Below are 18,932 nucleotides of genomic sequence, written 5' to 3'. Positions count from 1 at the left end.
ATCTTATTTACAGCATTGTAGTTCCGAATCAGATTGTGATTCGGCGCAAAGAAGAATTCAAAATATAACAAAGCACAACTGTTACTTGAAATAGTACTGCCATGAGAAATTGTCCAGGAAAAAGGTCCAGCTTTCAACAATTTTTTATTCTTTTCAAAGTACACTTCCTACTCAAAGTTTAAAATATTGCTAAAGTTACTAATCTACTTAAAGTCGACAAGACGCATGAAAATCTTGATGAGAGTTGTATAGATTGAGATTTTGTTTAACATTCAACAAATACTGCATAATATATACACAGGGTAAGGTTAGTATCTTAAGATTTATAAAGGAATTCCGACAGACTATACGGATGCATTTTCTTTGGTGGCCAAATGCCTTTTCAATATGATACGAATGACTTCGGCCAATAATAGAATAAGATAAAATAGAATGGAAGTTGCAGTAATATGTCGTAAGTGCCTCTCTTAAAATGGTTGTCAAGATAGTTTTGTTGAGAGATATACAAGGTGTTGTTCCCCGGTTAATCCAACATCCAAATATACGCCCAGAAATTTAGCCATTCCATATTCAGTCAAGGAATGATGTACAATCTTATTGTTGTGAAGTTAATACTTCAGGTTTTGAATTGATTAAACATGTGCAATTTGGTAAAAATAATTAAAATAGATTTTTTCTGAAGTTTTGGAATTAAGATTTGACTTCTATTGATAGTATTGACTTCTTCACCTTAAGAATAAAAAGAGTAGGTTATTTATAAAAATGAAAAACAACGTAGGGTCTAATACCGCTCCATTTGGAATTCTGAACTTCAAAAATTGTTGTTTGGAATTGCATCGGTTAGAATGGACTTATTGATCTCGATCAGAGAGATACTGGTCGAGAAGCTGAATGGCGTCATCTTGAAAATTATAGAAATATAGCTTTTTAGTTTTTTTTTTAAGTGGATGGTTTATGTGACGCAATCAAATACCTTTGTGTCTAAAAATGATGCAAGAGTATCAGAATATCAAACTCAAAAAATAGCTTTATTGTCCCAAACAGAGTTATTGCCAAAGCCTTATTAAATATAGGTCAGTAAAACTTAGGACTAATAGATATCAGAAAGCAAATAGAATTACAATAATTTCTTCAAAGCACACATACATATCTGGTAAGGACAAAGCATCATTAAAAAACTCGTCTAATGTATAATATGCCTTAGTAAGTAACAATCTTTTTAAGCGGTTTTTAAATTTTTAAATCTAATATAAGAGTTAAGTTTTCTTATATGAAGAGGAAGGTGATTGAAAATTTTCTTACCCATGTAAATAAAACAACTTCTCAGTTGCTCTGAATGTGGAATGTACAACCGAAGGGTGTATGTAAGACGCGTTCCAAACAAACTGCCTCCTACAATTTGCTGCTGGTGCTTTTTGGATACCATAATTATTGTTTCAAGTATATAACAAAGAGTCAAGATTCTATTGCACAAAAAGATGCCGACAACCTCATTTCACAAAGGGCTCTAATTGCTCTTTTTTGCAAAACAAATACTGTATTAAAAAGATAGTTGGCACATGATCCCCAGAAACAAATCGCATGGCGAACATGTGACTTGACCACAAGGGCAAGATAAGCATTTTTTGCAATGTAAACATCTAAGTTCTTAGAAATTATTCTAAGGGCATAGCAACCTGATGACACCCTACTGCACACTTTAATTATGTGTTCCTGAAATTTGAGTCTGCAATCAATTGTCAATCCAAAAAACACTGTGGAGTTCTAAATACAAAAGCCACACACTGACTCACACTAACATAAATAAAAAAATATAAAATAAAATAAGTTTACACCATCGTGTATCGTTATTGATTTTTTTAAATTTTATGTGGGTTTTGTATTTAGATAGGTCTGATGATGCCCTAATGCGGCGAAACGCGTAACCTTTAATAGGCGCTTGATTTATGAGACTTAGACTTTGAGTTTATTTTCTCCCTTCTTTGGTCAAAGTCGATTTGCACTACACCATTCCCTAATCATAAGAAAGTCAACATCCAAAAACATTTTCAGTTGGTAAATGTGTTTACTAAATGATGGTGGTGTCATCTGCAAGCATAGTAACCCTACCTTTTATGGGGAGCAAAGGAAGGTCATTAACATAAAGAAGAAATAATAACGGCCCCAGTATTGAACCTTGGGGAGCTCCTGTAGTAGTCTGTAGTTTTTCAGAACAATGACCACCAAAATTAATACTTTGGACAAGACCCGATAGATAGGAGCTGAATAAACCCAAAGAAGATCCTCCCTAAAACCACAATTCTCCATCTTCCACAACAGTATTCTGTGATCCACACAGTCAAAAGCCTTGTATATGTCACAAAACACTACTGCAGCAACTTCACCGGAATTAAGTGTGCTATAAAGAAATTGAAGAAGATCAAAAATAACCCGTGCTCTTGGTCTCTTGAAACCCAAACTGTGCCGCGCTTAGAATGTTAAATTTATTCAAAAAAGATATCATTCTCACCTTCACCAATCTTTCAACAATCTCAACTTATGCTAGGCAGGAGAGCTCTTGGTCGAAAATTAGAAGGACTGCTGCAGACTCCCCCCTTATGAATCGGAACAATAATAATTGCTTGTTTAAGGTAATCGGGAAATGTATTTGAAGTGAAAGATTCATTTAATGAATCTACAAATGCTTGAAGGGCGAAGAGTATCCTTAAAGAGGCATGATCCCAACCTGCTGATTTTTTTTTAGTTTTAACTTTCCTCTTAACATCTCCAAAATATTAGTAGGATTAAAGAAAAATATCTCCTCCACATTTTCATATTTCTTATAATCCTGAGCTGTATATCTACTAAAACATCCTTGGTGAGTTCAGAAGCAATGTTACGGTAGTAAGAGTTCAATGTGTCAATGCATGTAAATTGGATTCCAATTCAAGAGTTGTGCGGCTTTTCCCCATCAACTCATTAACAATATGCCATGTTTTTTTAAATTTATTTGGTGACTCATTAATTCTCCTACGATAGTACAAAGCTTTAGAAACAGCAATAGTGTTCCTGCAAATTCCCCTATAATTATTAAAATAGACCTGAAATGAATCATTGTCCATGGCAAATTTACGTATGTGATGCAAGGCTCTCATATTTTTCCCTGAAACTTTAAAGCCCCTTGTATACCATGGCTTGTCTCTTTTAAAATTTTTATTAACAATTGGGAAGGCTTCATTGAATTTGTTCAAGATAGAAAAGTAAAAATTTTTTAGTTTATTATCCGCATCCAAAACTCTATTCCAATTGGCTCCTTGGCAAAGAGATCCAAACTTTGTAAGATTACTCTTAGTATAAAGTCAGCCACACTTGTTTTTTATTTAATCTTGGGCTTTAAACATTGAGATATCAAATGAGCAAACATTATCGAGTAGAGAGGATGAATGATCTGTAATGCGTGTTGGTTGATCAACATGCATGCTCAAATTAAAGGATCGCAAAAGAATGCACAATGACATGGTGTGATAATGGTACTGATTCAGAAAGTTTATGTTAAAATCACCTGAAACAACAATATTAGCATTGACTGACAGATGTGACAATAAATATTCAAATTTTTCCAAAAAAAGATCACAACTCATAATTAATATAATAATAAAAATAAAAAGAAATCAAAATTTGCTATTGGGAGAAAAGAATAACTAGAAATGAAATCATTATGCAACAATATCATAGTGCCACCATGGCGGAACTCCTCTCGAGCAAATTTAGAGACCATAGAATAATCTGCCAATTCCAGAGGCTCACGAGGCTCAAAAACATCCAAGATTTTACTAGTGAAGAGGTCAATAGCTTAGGTGGACTTGTTTTTCCGAAATCCAAATTGATTTATGGTGAACAGTTTGTTGAAATGGGACGATAATTGATTCTTAAAAAGAGGTATTATCTTTATAGCATATAAGGTGATTTATTTCAAAAAGATTATTTTTAACTTTCTCTCTTTAAGCAGCAGAAAACTGCATAAACTTTATTAATTTAATAATCTTCGATTCCCAAGAACAAACATGTTAGTCATAGTGCAGACTTAATTTCAGACACTCTGTATAATATAATGATTTTTGCCAACTCTCCTATTATTACTATAATTTACCCTAATCCCAGCATCCCTATTCGCTTCTGCAACCCCGGCATCAGCGTCCCTCTTGACCATGGCAGTTTGTGCCTTGCCCAACGACGTCAAGTACTGGACGTCGTCATAAACATCTTTGATGGTGAAAGATAAAATTTCGATGCCCATGCGGCCCACGTCCGGTGCCGCTACTTCTCGCACTAAAGCAGCGAATTGGTCCCTGTCCCTGTATACTTCTTCTACTGTAAGAGTTCCTATAGGGAAACAAAAAATAAAATTTAATTTAACGCCGCAAATGACATTTAGAAAGTGTGTTTTGTATTAAAAAAAGTTAACCCGTATTTTTATACATAAAGAAGGGCCACAATACAACTGCCCCACTAACTCTCCTATTTTAACATTAGGTATACATTCAATAATGATTTTTATGGAATTTAGGTTTGTAACGGTTTTAAAGGAGGCCACGGACAATGACGAAATAATACACATAATTATTATTGATTATATTACAGTTTGGTGGTCGCACTTGACTATTTTAATGAAATAGGCTTGGAATTTTTTAATGTTAAACTTTTTTTAAATACGTCTCTATGTGAACAATAACTGAAATTAATAGAGTTTGAGAGTAGTTAGAAAGGAACTACTACCCTCGGTGGTCTCATTTGCATCTTTTTTGTAAAAGGCATTAAAGCAAATACAGGGTTTTACGAATTGGTAAGTAGGATCTGTAACACTTTATATTTTTCGATTTAATTGATATGAAAAATAGGAAATATCTACTTTAGCACTCAAATTATTTTCTAAAGGACATAAGCTGATGGTTTATCTTTTTTGCCTCTTGTAAAATATTCATTTAATGTTTAGTTTACAGCATTCACCTTTGAATCTGTAGCAGCCTATACATCTAATTTATTATTAAAAAGTATTTCCTAATAATTAACAAAACACATAATTGAGAAACTTTTCATTGAAAAAAATATTTCAAGACTTACTCGCTAATCATAATATTCTTGTTTAACGAACTAAATAATATTTTTATAAGTAAACCATTTTTTATTATTATTGGTAATGATGTTCCACAATAACAACCACAATTCTCTTTTTTAATGTCCATATTCGTGGATAATACAACTGGATTTAATATGTTTTCGCAATTTAAATGTTTAATCAGATGATTCTAATGGCTTAAAAATTTAAGAAATAAGATTTATGAACTAATGTCCGCTTTTTTCTATGATAAAAACCTATTTCAATATGCCTTCCTAGCTCATTCAATGAGCTTCACTTGGATATCATTTTTTAGACTCCATCTCCTCGTGACTGTAAGTCTCATTGGAGCCCTTAGTGACCAAGGTATCTTCAAAGATTTTTTATAAAATTATCAGTTAAAACTAAATTTAAGTCATAAGTTCTTAATTCAAATTAAAAGTTCTTATTTTTTTTTTAATTTCCAAGATTGCCAAAGGATGGAAGCTTTGCAAGAATGTGAGGATAATCAATTTTATTCATTAAAATCTCATAATCAAAGATCAGTATGGTACATTGCCGATCTTAATAGGTTGATTTTTTTCACAATAAGATGCTGGATAATATCGGAAATTTCTAAAAAACACGTATTTAAGAAATTGGCTCTATAGCTTTATAACAAACCTTGTATTGTGGAGAGCATATTATATTTTTATACTTCAACCACTTTCAAACGTGATGACACTTTCAAAAAGCTTTGGACAACAATAAAAAGTTTACCGGGTCTTACGATGAAACCCAGTGCGTCAATCAATATATTAAAATTTTATGATATGTAAAATTCTGATTCCTTCTTACTGTTTATCATTAGTATTCTTGACAGTTACGAACTAGTTAATTTAACCTGCGCATTGGTTTTATTTCATTCTTCAGAATAAATGTAGCATCAGATTTAATGGTCTAAAGGAGAAGTAAATGATATTGATGCAGAAATCAAAAATATATATATCTATTTGTCTTTATTGCAGCAATTTTATATTCAATATTAATAAATTAAGGGACAAAGACGAATGAACGCATTATTCGAAATTTTTTCTAGTAAATTTAGAGCATGAATTATCAATTTATTTGTTTTTACAAGAATTATTTTGTTATTTCAGACAATATCTAAATACGGTTTTTACTCAACAAAGTTAAATAGTAATTTGTCAACTATGTACTCATTGATATATAGGTGAGTACAGTTTTGTTGAAGTTATGAAAAATATATAAATCGACCTTTGAGAGGACAATTTGGAATTTGTTCCAAAAATTCGAGCTGAACCTCGAAACCCATCGGAGTGCTTTAAGGAATCATATTTGTACTTCAACTGTCATGACTCAAAAAGTGTCGACATCAAAAAGTTTATCAGTTCTTACAATGAAACCCAGTGCCTCATCCAATCTATTAAAATAATAATCTGTATCTTTCATTATTTTTCTAGTATGCGCATTGGATATACATTATTCTTTAGAGTAAATGATTTATCAGATTTAATGGTCCAAAGGAATCGGCAGTAATACTGTTTGACAAATTTAGATGTACTTTGTAATCAATCTTATCGCTTACCATCTCATCAATTAAGTGAATGTCACTTAATTGATGAGAACTAAGTGAAATCTCATATACCGCTGATTTTTTTTTTAGATTTTAGTTTTTTTTAGATTCTGGTGGGATCATATTAATTCACTAATTATTTCAGCTGGATAAAACATTATGTAGGAAATTTGATTCCTACATAACGTTCTTCTTTCATATCATTTTGATGTTTTGTTGCGAATCTTGTCATTGTATTATCGAAAAATCATTGGAAAGGGTAATAATATTACTCCAGAAAGAAGCAGTAATAAAATCGATTCCTCGTATTTTCACCCTAATTAGAAATTAGACAAATACTCAATTTGATTGCTAATATATTTGTTCTAGTTTTCCGGTTAATAAAAATGGCATTAAAACTGCATTAGTATAGATGACACCATAGACTTTATTTACATCAAAGTTATCAATCATTAACTAACTCACTCTAATCGACTTGATACTCAAGGATTTCTCCTTTAATTTATTTGTTTACCTAACTGTCACCAAATTTAACTCGATATGCATGCATGAGTATGCAGAAATCATAAATGTTTCCCCATTATTTTGGCAATTTTATATTTTGCACGCATTTATCAGCAGTTTGAGCAAAAATTAATTGAAGGACAGGCATGAACGAACACATTAACCTGAGCATTGGTTTTATTTCATTCTTCTAATTTATTTGTTTTAAGATGAATTTTTTTTATTTTAGAAGATGTCTAAACGCGCTTTTCACTGAATAAGTGAAGTTAAATATTAATCTGTCAATTAAGTACTCATTAATTACCATAGGTGATTACAGTTTTGTTGAAGTTATGAAAAATCTTTAAATCGACCTTTTGAGAGGACAATTTGGAATTTGGTCCACAAATTCGAGTTGAATCTGTATTAATATCGAAACCCATCGGTGTGCTTTAAGAGATTGTATTTGTACTTCAAGCATCATGACGCAAGACTTTCAAGAAGCTTTAGAACACTCGACATTAAAAAGTTTATCGGTTCTTACAATGAAACCCAGTGCCTCACCCAATCTATTAAAATTATAATCTGCAAAATTCTTCTTTCATTATTTTCCTAGTATGCGCATTGGATATACATTATTTTTTAGAGTAAATGATTTATCAGATTTAATGGTCCAAAGGAATCGGCAGTAATACTGTTTGACAAATTTAGATGTACTTTGTAATCAATCTTATTGTTCACCATCTCATCAATTAAGTGAATGTCAAACTAAGTGAAATCTCATATACCGCTGATATTTTACTTAGTTTATTTACCTAGATTCTGGTGGTATCATATCAATTAACTAATTATTTCAGCTGGATCAAACGTTATGTAGGAAATTTAATTCCTACATAACGTTCTTCTTTCATACCATTTTGATGTTTTGTTGCGAATCTTGTCTTATCGACGTCTATAATTATCTTGTATTTTCGAAAAATCATTGGAAAAGGTAATAATATTACTCCAGCAAGAAACGGTAATAAAATCGATTCCTCGTATTTTCACCCTAATTAGAAATTAGACAAATACTCAATTTGATTGCTAATATATCTGTTCTAGTTTTCCGGTTAATAAAAATGGCATTAAAACTGCATTAGTATAGATGACACCATAGACTTTATTTACATCAAAGTTATCAATCATTAACTAACTCACTCTAATCGACTTAATACTCAAGGATTTCTCCTTTAATTCATTTGTTTACCTAATTGTCACCAAATTTAACTTGATATGCAAGCATAAGTATGCAGAAATTATAAATAAGTGTTTCCCTATTATTTTGCACGCATTTATCAGCAGTTTGAGCAAAAATTAATTGAAGGCCAGACATGAACGAACACATTATTTGCGATTTTTCCTGATAATTTTAGAGCATCAATGTCATCATTTAATTGTTTTTAAATGAATCATTTTTTTTTATTTTAGAAGGTATTTAAATATGGGTTTTAATGAATAAAATAAATATAAATGTGTTATATCTTAATATGTACTAACTGATTACCATAGGCGATTACAGTTTTGTTGAAGTTATGAACAACCCTTAAATCGACGTTTTGAAAGGACAATTTGTATTTGGTCCAAAACTTCAGGCTGGATCTGTATTAATATCAAAACCCATAGGATAACACAGGATAACACATAGGAAAACCCATAGAGATCGTATACAGGGTGGCGCACCGAAAACTTTCCACACCGAATTTCTCCGAGAATTCGTAAAAAATAAAAAACACTTGCACCCGATTTTTGATTTAAGGGGGACAACATAATCTCGCATTTATAAGCCTCTACCATCAACGCCTACAGCTACCCTTAAAATTTTAAATGGGAACTGGGGTCGAGTAATATCTTATTTTAAAGGTCTTTTCATGTGCGATTTAATGGTAAATCGCTAATTAAGATGTAAGATAAGTAATGATAATAATGGCGAAGTTTTAACTTGCTGTTTTCAGATTCCGTGAAATCACAGCTTATCAAAATTTTTAAAAATGGATTTTATTTTTATTCGTCAATGTAATACCCGGAGTACGCTGTTTCGAGCTAAAGTAATAAATTATACTTAAAAGACCTTTTATATAAATTATTAGTTCAACATTTTTAGATTTTAAATGAATGAATTTAAAAGTCTAGGGGTGACAAATTAGGAGATCAAGTAGGCCATTCAGTTGGACCTTTACGTCCAATCCATCTTCCATGAAAATTTTCATCCATAAATTGCCTTACAGGAGACGCATAATGCGGAGGTGCTCCGCTCCGTCTTGCTGAAAGATTAAATTTTTTGGTCCATGGCGCTCATCTTCCTCAATGGCAGTAACTAATGCTGGCTCAATAGTAGTTTCCAGTAACTCTAACTAACTAACTAAGGTATAGACCTTTTGCCTATTAAATTTGCAGGTAAGAAATATGGTTCAATAATGCAGTTGCAGAAAATTCCAGCCCATACATTTAATTTTTCGGTGTATTGGATACGGACTTCCCTAAATAAACTATGGGTTGAAAATAGCTGACCAATAGCTACATTAAGAAAAAAGCTCCATTTATCATAAAAACAAACATAAATTCTGGGTTGTCATTGATTCGTTCACTCATAGTTTCGCAAACCTGTAAATGGCGGTCATCATCATGCTTGTTAAGTTCTTGCACTAGTTTAATTTTGTAGGGATGAAACCTATATATTTTTTAAACCCTTTGGACACTTCTACGTGAAACACCTAATATTTCTCTCACTTTCCTTATACTGAGTGTGGGATCGTTTGCCATATGACCCAAAAATGCAACTTCAACAGGTTTATTTAGGACTAGATTTATCACATTTCTAGGTTTGTTTAAAACTGATCATGTTTCACGAAATTTTGCTACTAACTTTATAACGTACTTATGGGATAAGTGTTGCCTCTGGATGTAATTCATCGTAGGACAATGCAGTTATTCTAGCACAATCGTTATTTCGAAAGAAAATTTCAATGATTTCAACTCTCTCTTCATTTAAAATCATTTTAAATTAAATATTTGACAAAACGAAAATATCGCAAACTTAAAAGTCTCATACAGTCAATTTAAGGTAGACTAATAACTAGCAATATTTTAAATAGAATGGTAATAGTCCAACATTTCTAAGTAATAGTGTAATAATATTTGGTGTCATTTTGGGTATTAAGAGTACTAAGCATAAACGTATGAGTATTCAGTACATTAAATAAAAATTGACAAATTTGTTTAAAATTAGAAATCAGGCTTCACTTCACCAGTACAGATAACAGAATCAAATAATATGTTTAGATATTTCTTAAGTTTAAAGTAGCTTTTCAAAGATTTTGATTATGAGTTTTAACTTATAAGGTATTACTGGACTCCAGTACCGATTTAAAATTTTAAAGGTATTTCACCCCCTCGTAGAGGTTGTTAGTAAAGGTTTATATAGCAAGATTATTGGGTCCTCCTACAATCAAAAACCGATGGGTGCGAGCGTTTTTTGATTTTTTACGAAATCTCGGAGAAATTCGGGGTTTAGGTTTTCCGTGCGCCACCCTGTATACTTTTATACTTCAAACATCAAGACACAAGACTTTCAAAGAGCTCCCTCAACATTAAAAAGTTTACCGGTTCTTTCAATAAAACCCAGTGCATTATCCAATATGTTAAAATTATATTACTCGCAAAATACTGATTCCTTTTTACTGTTTATTATGAGTGCTATTGACAGTTAAGACCAAATTAATTTAATTAAACTATTTAATGCATTATTTTCGTAGTATGCGCTTGGTTGGTTTCATTACATTATTCAAAATAAATGTGACATCATATTGGCTGGCATAATGGCCCAAAGGAGTTGTATGTGATATTGTTTGACAAGTTTGGATGTGCTTTATTATCACTCTCACTGCTCGCCATCGCACTAGAATGTCAATCTAACTGAAATCTCATATGCCGCTGATATTTCCTATACGGATTTTGGTTCTGATGGGAACATGTCAATTCAGGAATTATTTCATCTGGATCGATATTCAAGCTAATGCTATCCTTGTTCTTCTTTCCCCTCATTTTGATGTTTCCATGTGAGCTTGTCATTTTATAATTGAAAAATCATCAAAAAGGTGATAATACTACTCTAAAAAGAAACAATAACTAAATCGATTCCTCGTATTTTTACCATAACCTGTATACCCTATCTAATTTAATTGTTAATATATTTACTCTAGTTTTCCAGTTATAAACCTCAAAATAAAACTGCATTAGGATTGATGACACTATCGACTTTACTAACATTAAATTTATCATTTATTAACTAACTCACTCCAATCGACTTAAACTCAAGGATTTTTTATTTTATTTATTACCTTATTGTCACCAAATGAAACTTGATATACAAGTATGACTGCAGAAATCATATTGGCAATATTTCCCCATTATTGTGGCAATTTTATATTCTGCACGCATCCATCAGCACTTTGGCGAAAAATAAATTGAAGGACAGACCCGAACGAACGCATTATTCACAATTTTTCCTGCTTCCGCCCGTTACGGTTGGTAAATAGGATTTTTGTCAAATAACAAAGTCTGATAAATCATTTTTTTTTTTCAAATAAAATATTGGGCTAATGTGGTCTTAAACTATTCCCGTATATTTATTTAATAATTCTTCTTCTCATTTACTTTCTATGATACATTCAATATTGTGTTAAATATTTTAAGGTTAAGGTCGCCTTTAGTAAATTACCGATTGAAAAATTCCGTATCGTAAATAGATTTGAAATAGTTTTTCGGCCATATAAACAATGTATGTTTTTATGGAGGACACTATTTTTAGGTCGCGGGACCTGATAGCAATTTATAATGAATAATGGGCTTATCATTAAATATTCAAAGAGCTTAATATAGGAAGGATGCTTTTTTTGTAGTTTGTATGATTTAGCCTTGGATACTTTTACCGATAACGCCTCCTTAATGTATATTAAACAATACGTTGTTAATAGTTCAGTTTTTCCTTATGATATCACTAATTTTATGTCTATGTGATGGCCATTTCTGGTCACATAATAGACATAATAGTGACGTAGATGATTTGAATGTGGGTATGGCAGAGGGATCATTGGTTTGATCCTTTGCTCTATTTGCTCTATGTCCAGAGCCTGAAGCACTGTGTAAGTGCTGGCTTAAACGCTTAAAAGCTAGATACTTTATGTTTGCCGACGACACAGTACTATTATTTTTAGTCAAAAAAATGCTTAAAAAAGAAATAAACTGTGATTTAGAATGCTACTATAAAAGTGGCTTTCTTATAATATAAAAGCTTCGTATTATAAACACTACAAAAACTGTATATATGGTCATAAATAATAAAAATAAGTCAAAATGTGATAATAAACTTAAACAAATGACAGACTATAAATATCTTCATTTAAACATTAACAATAAACTGAGTTAAAATAATCATGTACAAAAAATTAGTAATAAAATATCTCCTATGCTTGGGGTACTAAAAAGATGTTCTCACATGTTAAGCAACAAGACAAAAAAATTATTGTAGAACATTTCATTGATCCTCATTTGAGATATCTTATGATATGTTCCAAGATATTTACTGAATAAAATTCAATGATTTAAAAATAAAGCAGTGAATGTCAACAAATTTATAAAATAACCGACTTTTTGAGTATAGAACAACTAAAAATTTATGAATAGTTTGAATTTATAAAGTGTATAAAGCTACATAACATAAAACCAATTTTGAAGAAAAAATACTACCAATTAGATTCTGCCATCGATATGATTTACGGAATAAGAACTTGTTAAAAAATTCATTAGTGAGGACTAACATATTACGAAACTCTCCAATATATGGTTATATTGATTACGTTATTATTATTAGAAAATGTCAGAACTGGGAAATAAATAAGTAATTCAAGCAGTTTATATCTCAATATTTAATACGATTTACTAAGTATATCTAGCTTATTAAGGATAAAGTATTGCAAAATTATTATATTTTTTTTTGTTTTAGGACGTACCTATTTTTTATTTAAAAGATGTTATCTCTGGTGCCAGTTTTTGTACAATATTCTTGGGTCATCAATAAAGATTTGTAAAAAAAAAATTAATGAAAATACCGCTTCGTGCCAGCGTTACTCTCGCTCACTAAAAAGAAAAGACCTGAACCAGGCGCAAGTACAAACAACGCGTCAATGGTCTTCCGACCCGTCAACATTGATTTTCCAGATTCGAACCACAAACTTTCAAGGATTGACCTTGTGATTTGTTAATGGTCATAGCGAATGCAAGACGGATCGAAAATTGAAGTCTTTTAAACTCAAGCTGCATATTAGTTGCGATCATCGGGATCCTTGAAATAAGATCTTCCTCACCTCCGAACTTTCCTTTGAGTATCGTCGCGTAAATCACATTGTTCATCAATTTACTTACTACCAAATGCGAGTAATATCCACAAACCATACTAATACTGCTGATTAGGGCTGAGACTGTGTATTTAATTTGCGTACCGTTGCAAGTTTTAAGTTTTGGTGGTTTTGTTTCGAAGCATGAATACTACGGAGCCAACCTTTAGGCGTAAATTGTGCGGTGGTCAGCCAGGCATATCCAAGGAGTTTAAAAATTCAATTGGATAGCTGACGGCTTCATCTTCATTTGTTACATAGTCAATGGATTTGAATGAATGCATTGTTCCAATAATATCGTTCTGAATTATGTAGTTTAGGTCATCTACATCTTTATTCTTTGCCGGTAAAATTGCTCGCTTACTCAACCATTCATTATTTTTGTAGTTAGTAATGATGTTTAAGAATACTTTGTTGATGAGTTCGTATTTGGATGAGACAAAGTTACAGAAATTCTAAGGAAATAAAATCAATCCGCTCGATTCGTCGACAGGTATTCGACCATTACCGATAGTCAGCAATTGATTAGAGAAATCTTCAGCAGATGTATCATTAAATCAAATGCAAATCTCACGTTTGTTGTCAGTTGAAGTTTCTTCACATAGCGCCATAGATTCAATTATTTGAGGTAAGTGTTTATTTCGTCGGCAGCCGTTGATTTTGAAATTACTGGCAGTGTTTGGCGAAAATGGCGAGATAGTAAAATTATTGCGCCTCTAAAACATCTCGAGTCATTGCGTATATCTTTCAATGTTCGGTTGTTTTGTGAAGTGCTTCTGATGCGTGTTTATGCGCCATTGTGCATTCGTCCCAAATGATGATTTTCGATGCTGATAAAAAATATGCGGAGTTTTTTTCAAATATTACATATTAGTTCTTTAATATTTTGAAGATTTAACGGCAATTTTAATGCTAAATGAGCCGAACCCTATCCTTCTAACAATGTGGCTGCCTTTCCAAGCAGCTGCAAGAGCAATGTTGGATCTCGCACGAACAGTAGATAAAACTAATGTGAGAAATATGACTTTAACTGAGGAATGTTTTACGAGTTTCACCAGGGGCATCCAGGAAGTATAAACCACCATTTTCCACCATCAATTGCCTTCATTAATGCATCATAAACTTCCTTTTGTTGGGGATTCAACAGTGGTACATTCTTTTGAACTACTAAATCTAATTCCTGGTAATCATATTTACGTTCCCGTTCCAATTCTCGATTAAATGCGTCATTAATTTCACGATTTGGCGCTGGCATTCCTAACCTGATATTTATACCACAGGTTAGATAGTTTCGATGGAAAGCATGTCGATATTATGATAGCAAATAATGTGCGTATCTTACTTGGAGATAGAAAGATAATGACTTCAACGATTGTCGTATCCTAATGGGTATGGTTTTCTAGAAAGTCGCAACAGTCGCAAATAGAAGCATTCATCATTCTTTGAATGAACGGTATACGACCAAGAGCATCAGTAGAACATCCGGATAACCAGGAACATTCTCTACTTAAGCATAGATAAAATTACCACTAGCTGTCATTTGCGTGTTGTTATTCCATGCCAGATGCGTTTTTGTTATACCGCGGTTTATAGTGACTTCACGGAAACAAGATCGAACGGGATAAAAAGTATCCTATGTCCATCTCCTGGTTTTAAGCCATCTCTTCACCAATTTTCGGCCAAATCGTTTCAGCGGTTATTATGTTATAAAAGTGATATTATATATATATATATTTTAATTTTTTTTTTAAGTTAAGTTTTTGATAAAGAACTAGCTTTACTTCAAAATCAGGGCAGAAAAGAGTGAGAAAGAATATTAATTCTCGCCATAGTTTCGGAATGCGTATCTATGGGCCCAAAATTAAATTAAGTCTTGTAAATTTTCATACTTTTATGATAGTATTCTTATACCTTTATGTTATGTGCAACTTTGGCCAAGATGCAATATTAAAATTTTAAATTAAAAGGGAGTGTTGAAAGAAAACCTATTGTTTATATTTTTAATAATATACATTTTAATTTATTTTGCCTTGCCTAAGTGTTAAGGATTTTAAACTTCTTTAATTTCAATGTAAAACATTGTTCGTAAGAATTATGCGGGTCCGTCGCCATCTAATTAAAAATTTAGTTAATTTTACGTAAATTATTTATTTTAAAAGATATTTAATATCAAAACCCATCGGGGTGCTCCCAGAGATCGTATATATACATTTATACTATAACCGTCATGACTCAAAAAGTTTACAAAAGTTTTAAGTTAAACACTTAACATGTGTTTCTTACAATGAAACCCAGTGCCTCATCCAATATATTACTAATATCATATGATCCGTAAAATACTGACTCCTTTTTACTACTTATCGTTAGTACTGTTAACAGTTACTTCATTTAACTAAACTATTGACCTCATTATTTTTGTAGTATATTTTGTATTGATTTCACATCATTCAAATTCAAATTTTCAAATTGAAACGTTTTTTATTTGTCCAAAAATACATTACGTAGTAGAAAAGATAATACAAAATGTACTTAGATAAATACGGAACATTTCACTATTCTGGATATCCGATACACCAAATCATCACAAAGAGAAATCGGTGCGAAATGATCCTACAACCAAAGTATATAGATTTTCAGTTAGACTGTGCTACAACCTAAATAACCTAAAACGAAGTACAAAAGAAGGTATCGACTTCTATCCATTAAAAAATAATAATACTGTAGATTAAGTACAGGTATGTAAGGCGATGAGGAAAAAAGCAGGATAAAATATGCAGGAGACGGCGCATGTTTTGTCAAAAATGCAAAAATTACATTTGATATAGTGCTATTTAGATCGGTGTGCGGAAAAATAAATCAAATAACTGAAATCAATTATACTTAACTCGTCAATGAAATAATCCAATGAAATATTTTTAAAAGGATTCCGTAGAATGCCACTGTATACCAAAGTTGTCTTAATTTTGCAAGAAACACATTATAATCGAGAGTGTCAAATGATATATTTGGTCTTGCTAAAATCCAGAAGCCCCAAGCATGTAACACTATATTTTCCTGATTTAATCTAATGTCAATTAATTTAACGAGACACGCACTAATATTTTTCAGGAAACCAGACTGGCAACTACGAATAATGGAGAATTTATCTAAAAATGACCACATTTGTTCACAAATATGCTGTTCTAAAATCTTACTAGATATTGCTAATAAAATACTTATTATAGGCTTCTTTCAATTCGTGTAGATCATTGACTTTTTATAGTAGTATGATAATCGCTTTTTTCCAAAGCTCAGGAAAAACATTTTCATGAATATACTTATTTGTTATACTTAAAAGAGTATCTTTACAGAAAGGCAAACACAATTTTAAATTCCTGATTGTTATACCATCCTCTCCACTTGCTTGACTTTTCATTGAATTTATGTGGCGATTCAAACTAGGCTCATCCAGTAGATTAAAAATCAAGGATGTAGTTACATTCTCATGCCGACCAGGAAACTTTTTAATTAAGGATTGTATCAACAGCTGTATTGCAATAAGCATAATATTTTTTAATATTTGCTGCATTAGACAGCTCTAGTGGGATTTTAAAGTTATAAGCCAGATTTAATCGTTTTGGGTTAGTCCAAAAATCCTTACCAATTTTTTGCAGAGAACTGATTAAAATATGTAATTTTTTCTCTAGTAATAGCATACTTAGTATAATTTCTCAAACCACGATAATACATTAAACGAGCTTTATTCCGTAAATTCGTTAAATATTTAATATTATCGGTGATCCACGGAACAAATGCCTTCTTATTGATCTTTTTTCTAAGGGGTGCATATTTATTGATGAGATAAAAAAATGTTTTAAAAAAATCTTTCTTTTTTATTTACGTTATTTGAGTATTTAATATTTTCCCATGGTAACTGCATAGCTTCCCATTGGAATGCTTCATATATCAGGTTTGAGTAATTCCGAAAATTAATATAATCTTCACGGATTTTGAAGGCTAGATTAAAAGAGTTCTAGATAAGACAATGACCGTTCAAAGCTCTGACAGGTAGTGATTTAGTAGCTAAAGGCAGAAAGTTATTACTTTGAGTATAATTACTGATATTTATATGAGTAGGCTCTAAGATACGCTGATTAAAACTTTCTAGTATTTTGCTAAGCTTAAGTTGAGAATTAGATGTGTGTGAAAAACGAATATTAAAATCACCGGTGAAAATTCGTCAAGTGTAAATGTGTCAGATTTAATGTTCAAGGAGTTATAAGTGATATTGTTTGATAAATTTGGATGTGCTTTGTTATCACTCTCATTGGTCGCCATCTCACCGAAATGTCAAACTAACTAAAATCTCATATACCTCTGATATTTTAGTCTCGTATACGGATTCTGGTTCTAGTGGGAACGACATATCAATTCAGGAATTATTTCATCTGCATCAAATGTTATGTAGGAAATCTGATTTTCGCTAATGTCATCTTTGTTCTTCTTTCGTATCATTTTGATGTTTTTTTATGAATCTTGTCATTCTATAATCGAAAAATCATTGGAAAAGATAATAATATTACTCCAAAACGAATCAATAATAAAATCGATTCCTATTATTTTCACCCTAACCAGTGATTTGGCAAATACCCAATTTAATTATTGTTTATATAGTTATGTGCTCTAGTTTTCTAGTTATAAAAAGTAAATTAAAGCTGCATTAGGACTAATGACACTATTGACTTTACTAATATTAAATTTATCATTAATTAACTAACTCACTCCAGTCGACTTAAATTCAGGGATTTTTTATTTAATTTATTTGTTTATCTTATTGTCACCAAATTAAACTTGTGATGTACATGCACGACTATGCAGAAAGCATATTAGCAATATTTCCTTCTTAATGCGACAATTTTTATATTCTGCACGCATCCATCACCAGTTTGGCGAAAAATACATTGAAGGACAGACGCAAACGAACGCATTATTTTTCGTGGTTCGCCCCTTTACGCTTGGTAAATAGGATTTTTGTCAAAGAACGGAGTCTGATAAATTATTTTTTTTCTTTTGGGGAAACCCTAAAAGGCACTTACATAAAATGATAAATGAGCTTTTGTTGAAAACGGTTTTTTTGACAGCAAGTAAAAAAATGTAAACTATATAAATGCACCATTATAAACATTTTTTACGCTTTTCCAAACTTGACATTTTACAAATAAAAAAGTGGGCTAGACCACATTAGACTATTACCATATCTTTAATTATTAGTTCTTCTTCTCGTTTACTTTCTAGCATACATTCAATATTGTGTTAAATATTTTAATGTTAAGGTCGCCTTTAATCGTTAATTTACTAACGAATGAAA

General features: G+C 31.6%; 1 protein-coding gene across 2 annotated transcripts in view; it reads right to left on the bottom strand.

The window, feature by feature from the left end:
* LOC126740428 (flotillin-2) overlaps nt 1-18,932 on the bottom strand; it is a 512,088-nt gene that overhangs the window by 17,552 nt on the left and 475,604 nt on the right. For both annotated transcript variants that reach the window (XM_050446453.1, XM_050446454.1), the window contains one exon: nt 4,130-4,362. In XM_050446453.1, coding sequence (XP_050302410.1) covers nt 4,130-4,362 — 233 coding nt within the window. The remainder of the gene's footprint in view (nt 1-4,129; nt 4,363-18,932) is intronic.

The sequence above is a fragment of the Anthonomus grandis genome, chromosome 9 (assembly GCF_022605725.1).
Source record: "Anthonomus grandis grandis chromosome 9, icAntGran1.3, whole genome shotgun sequence".
Classification (NCBI taxonomy): Eukaryota; Metazoa; Arthropoda; class Insecta; order Coleoptera; family Curculionidae; genus Anthonomus; species Anthonomus grandis.
Note: the sequence above shows the minus strand (reverse complement) of the source record. Positions and strands in the feature narration are given on the sequence as shown.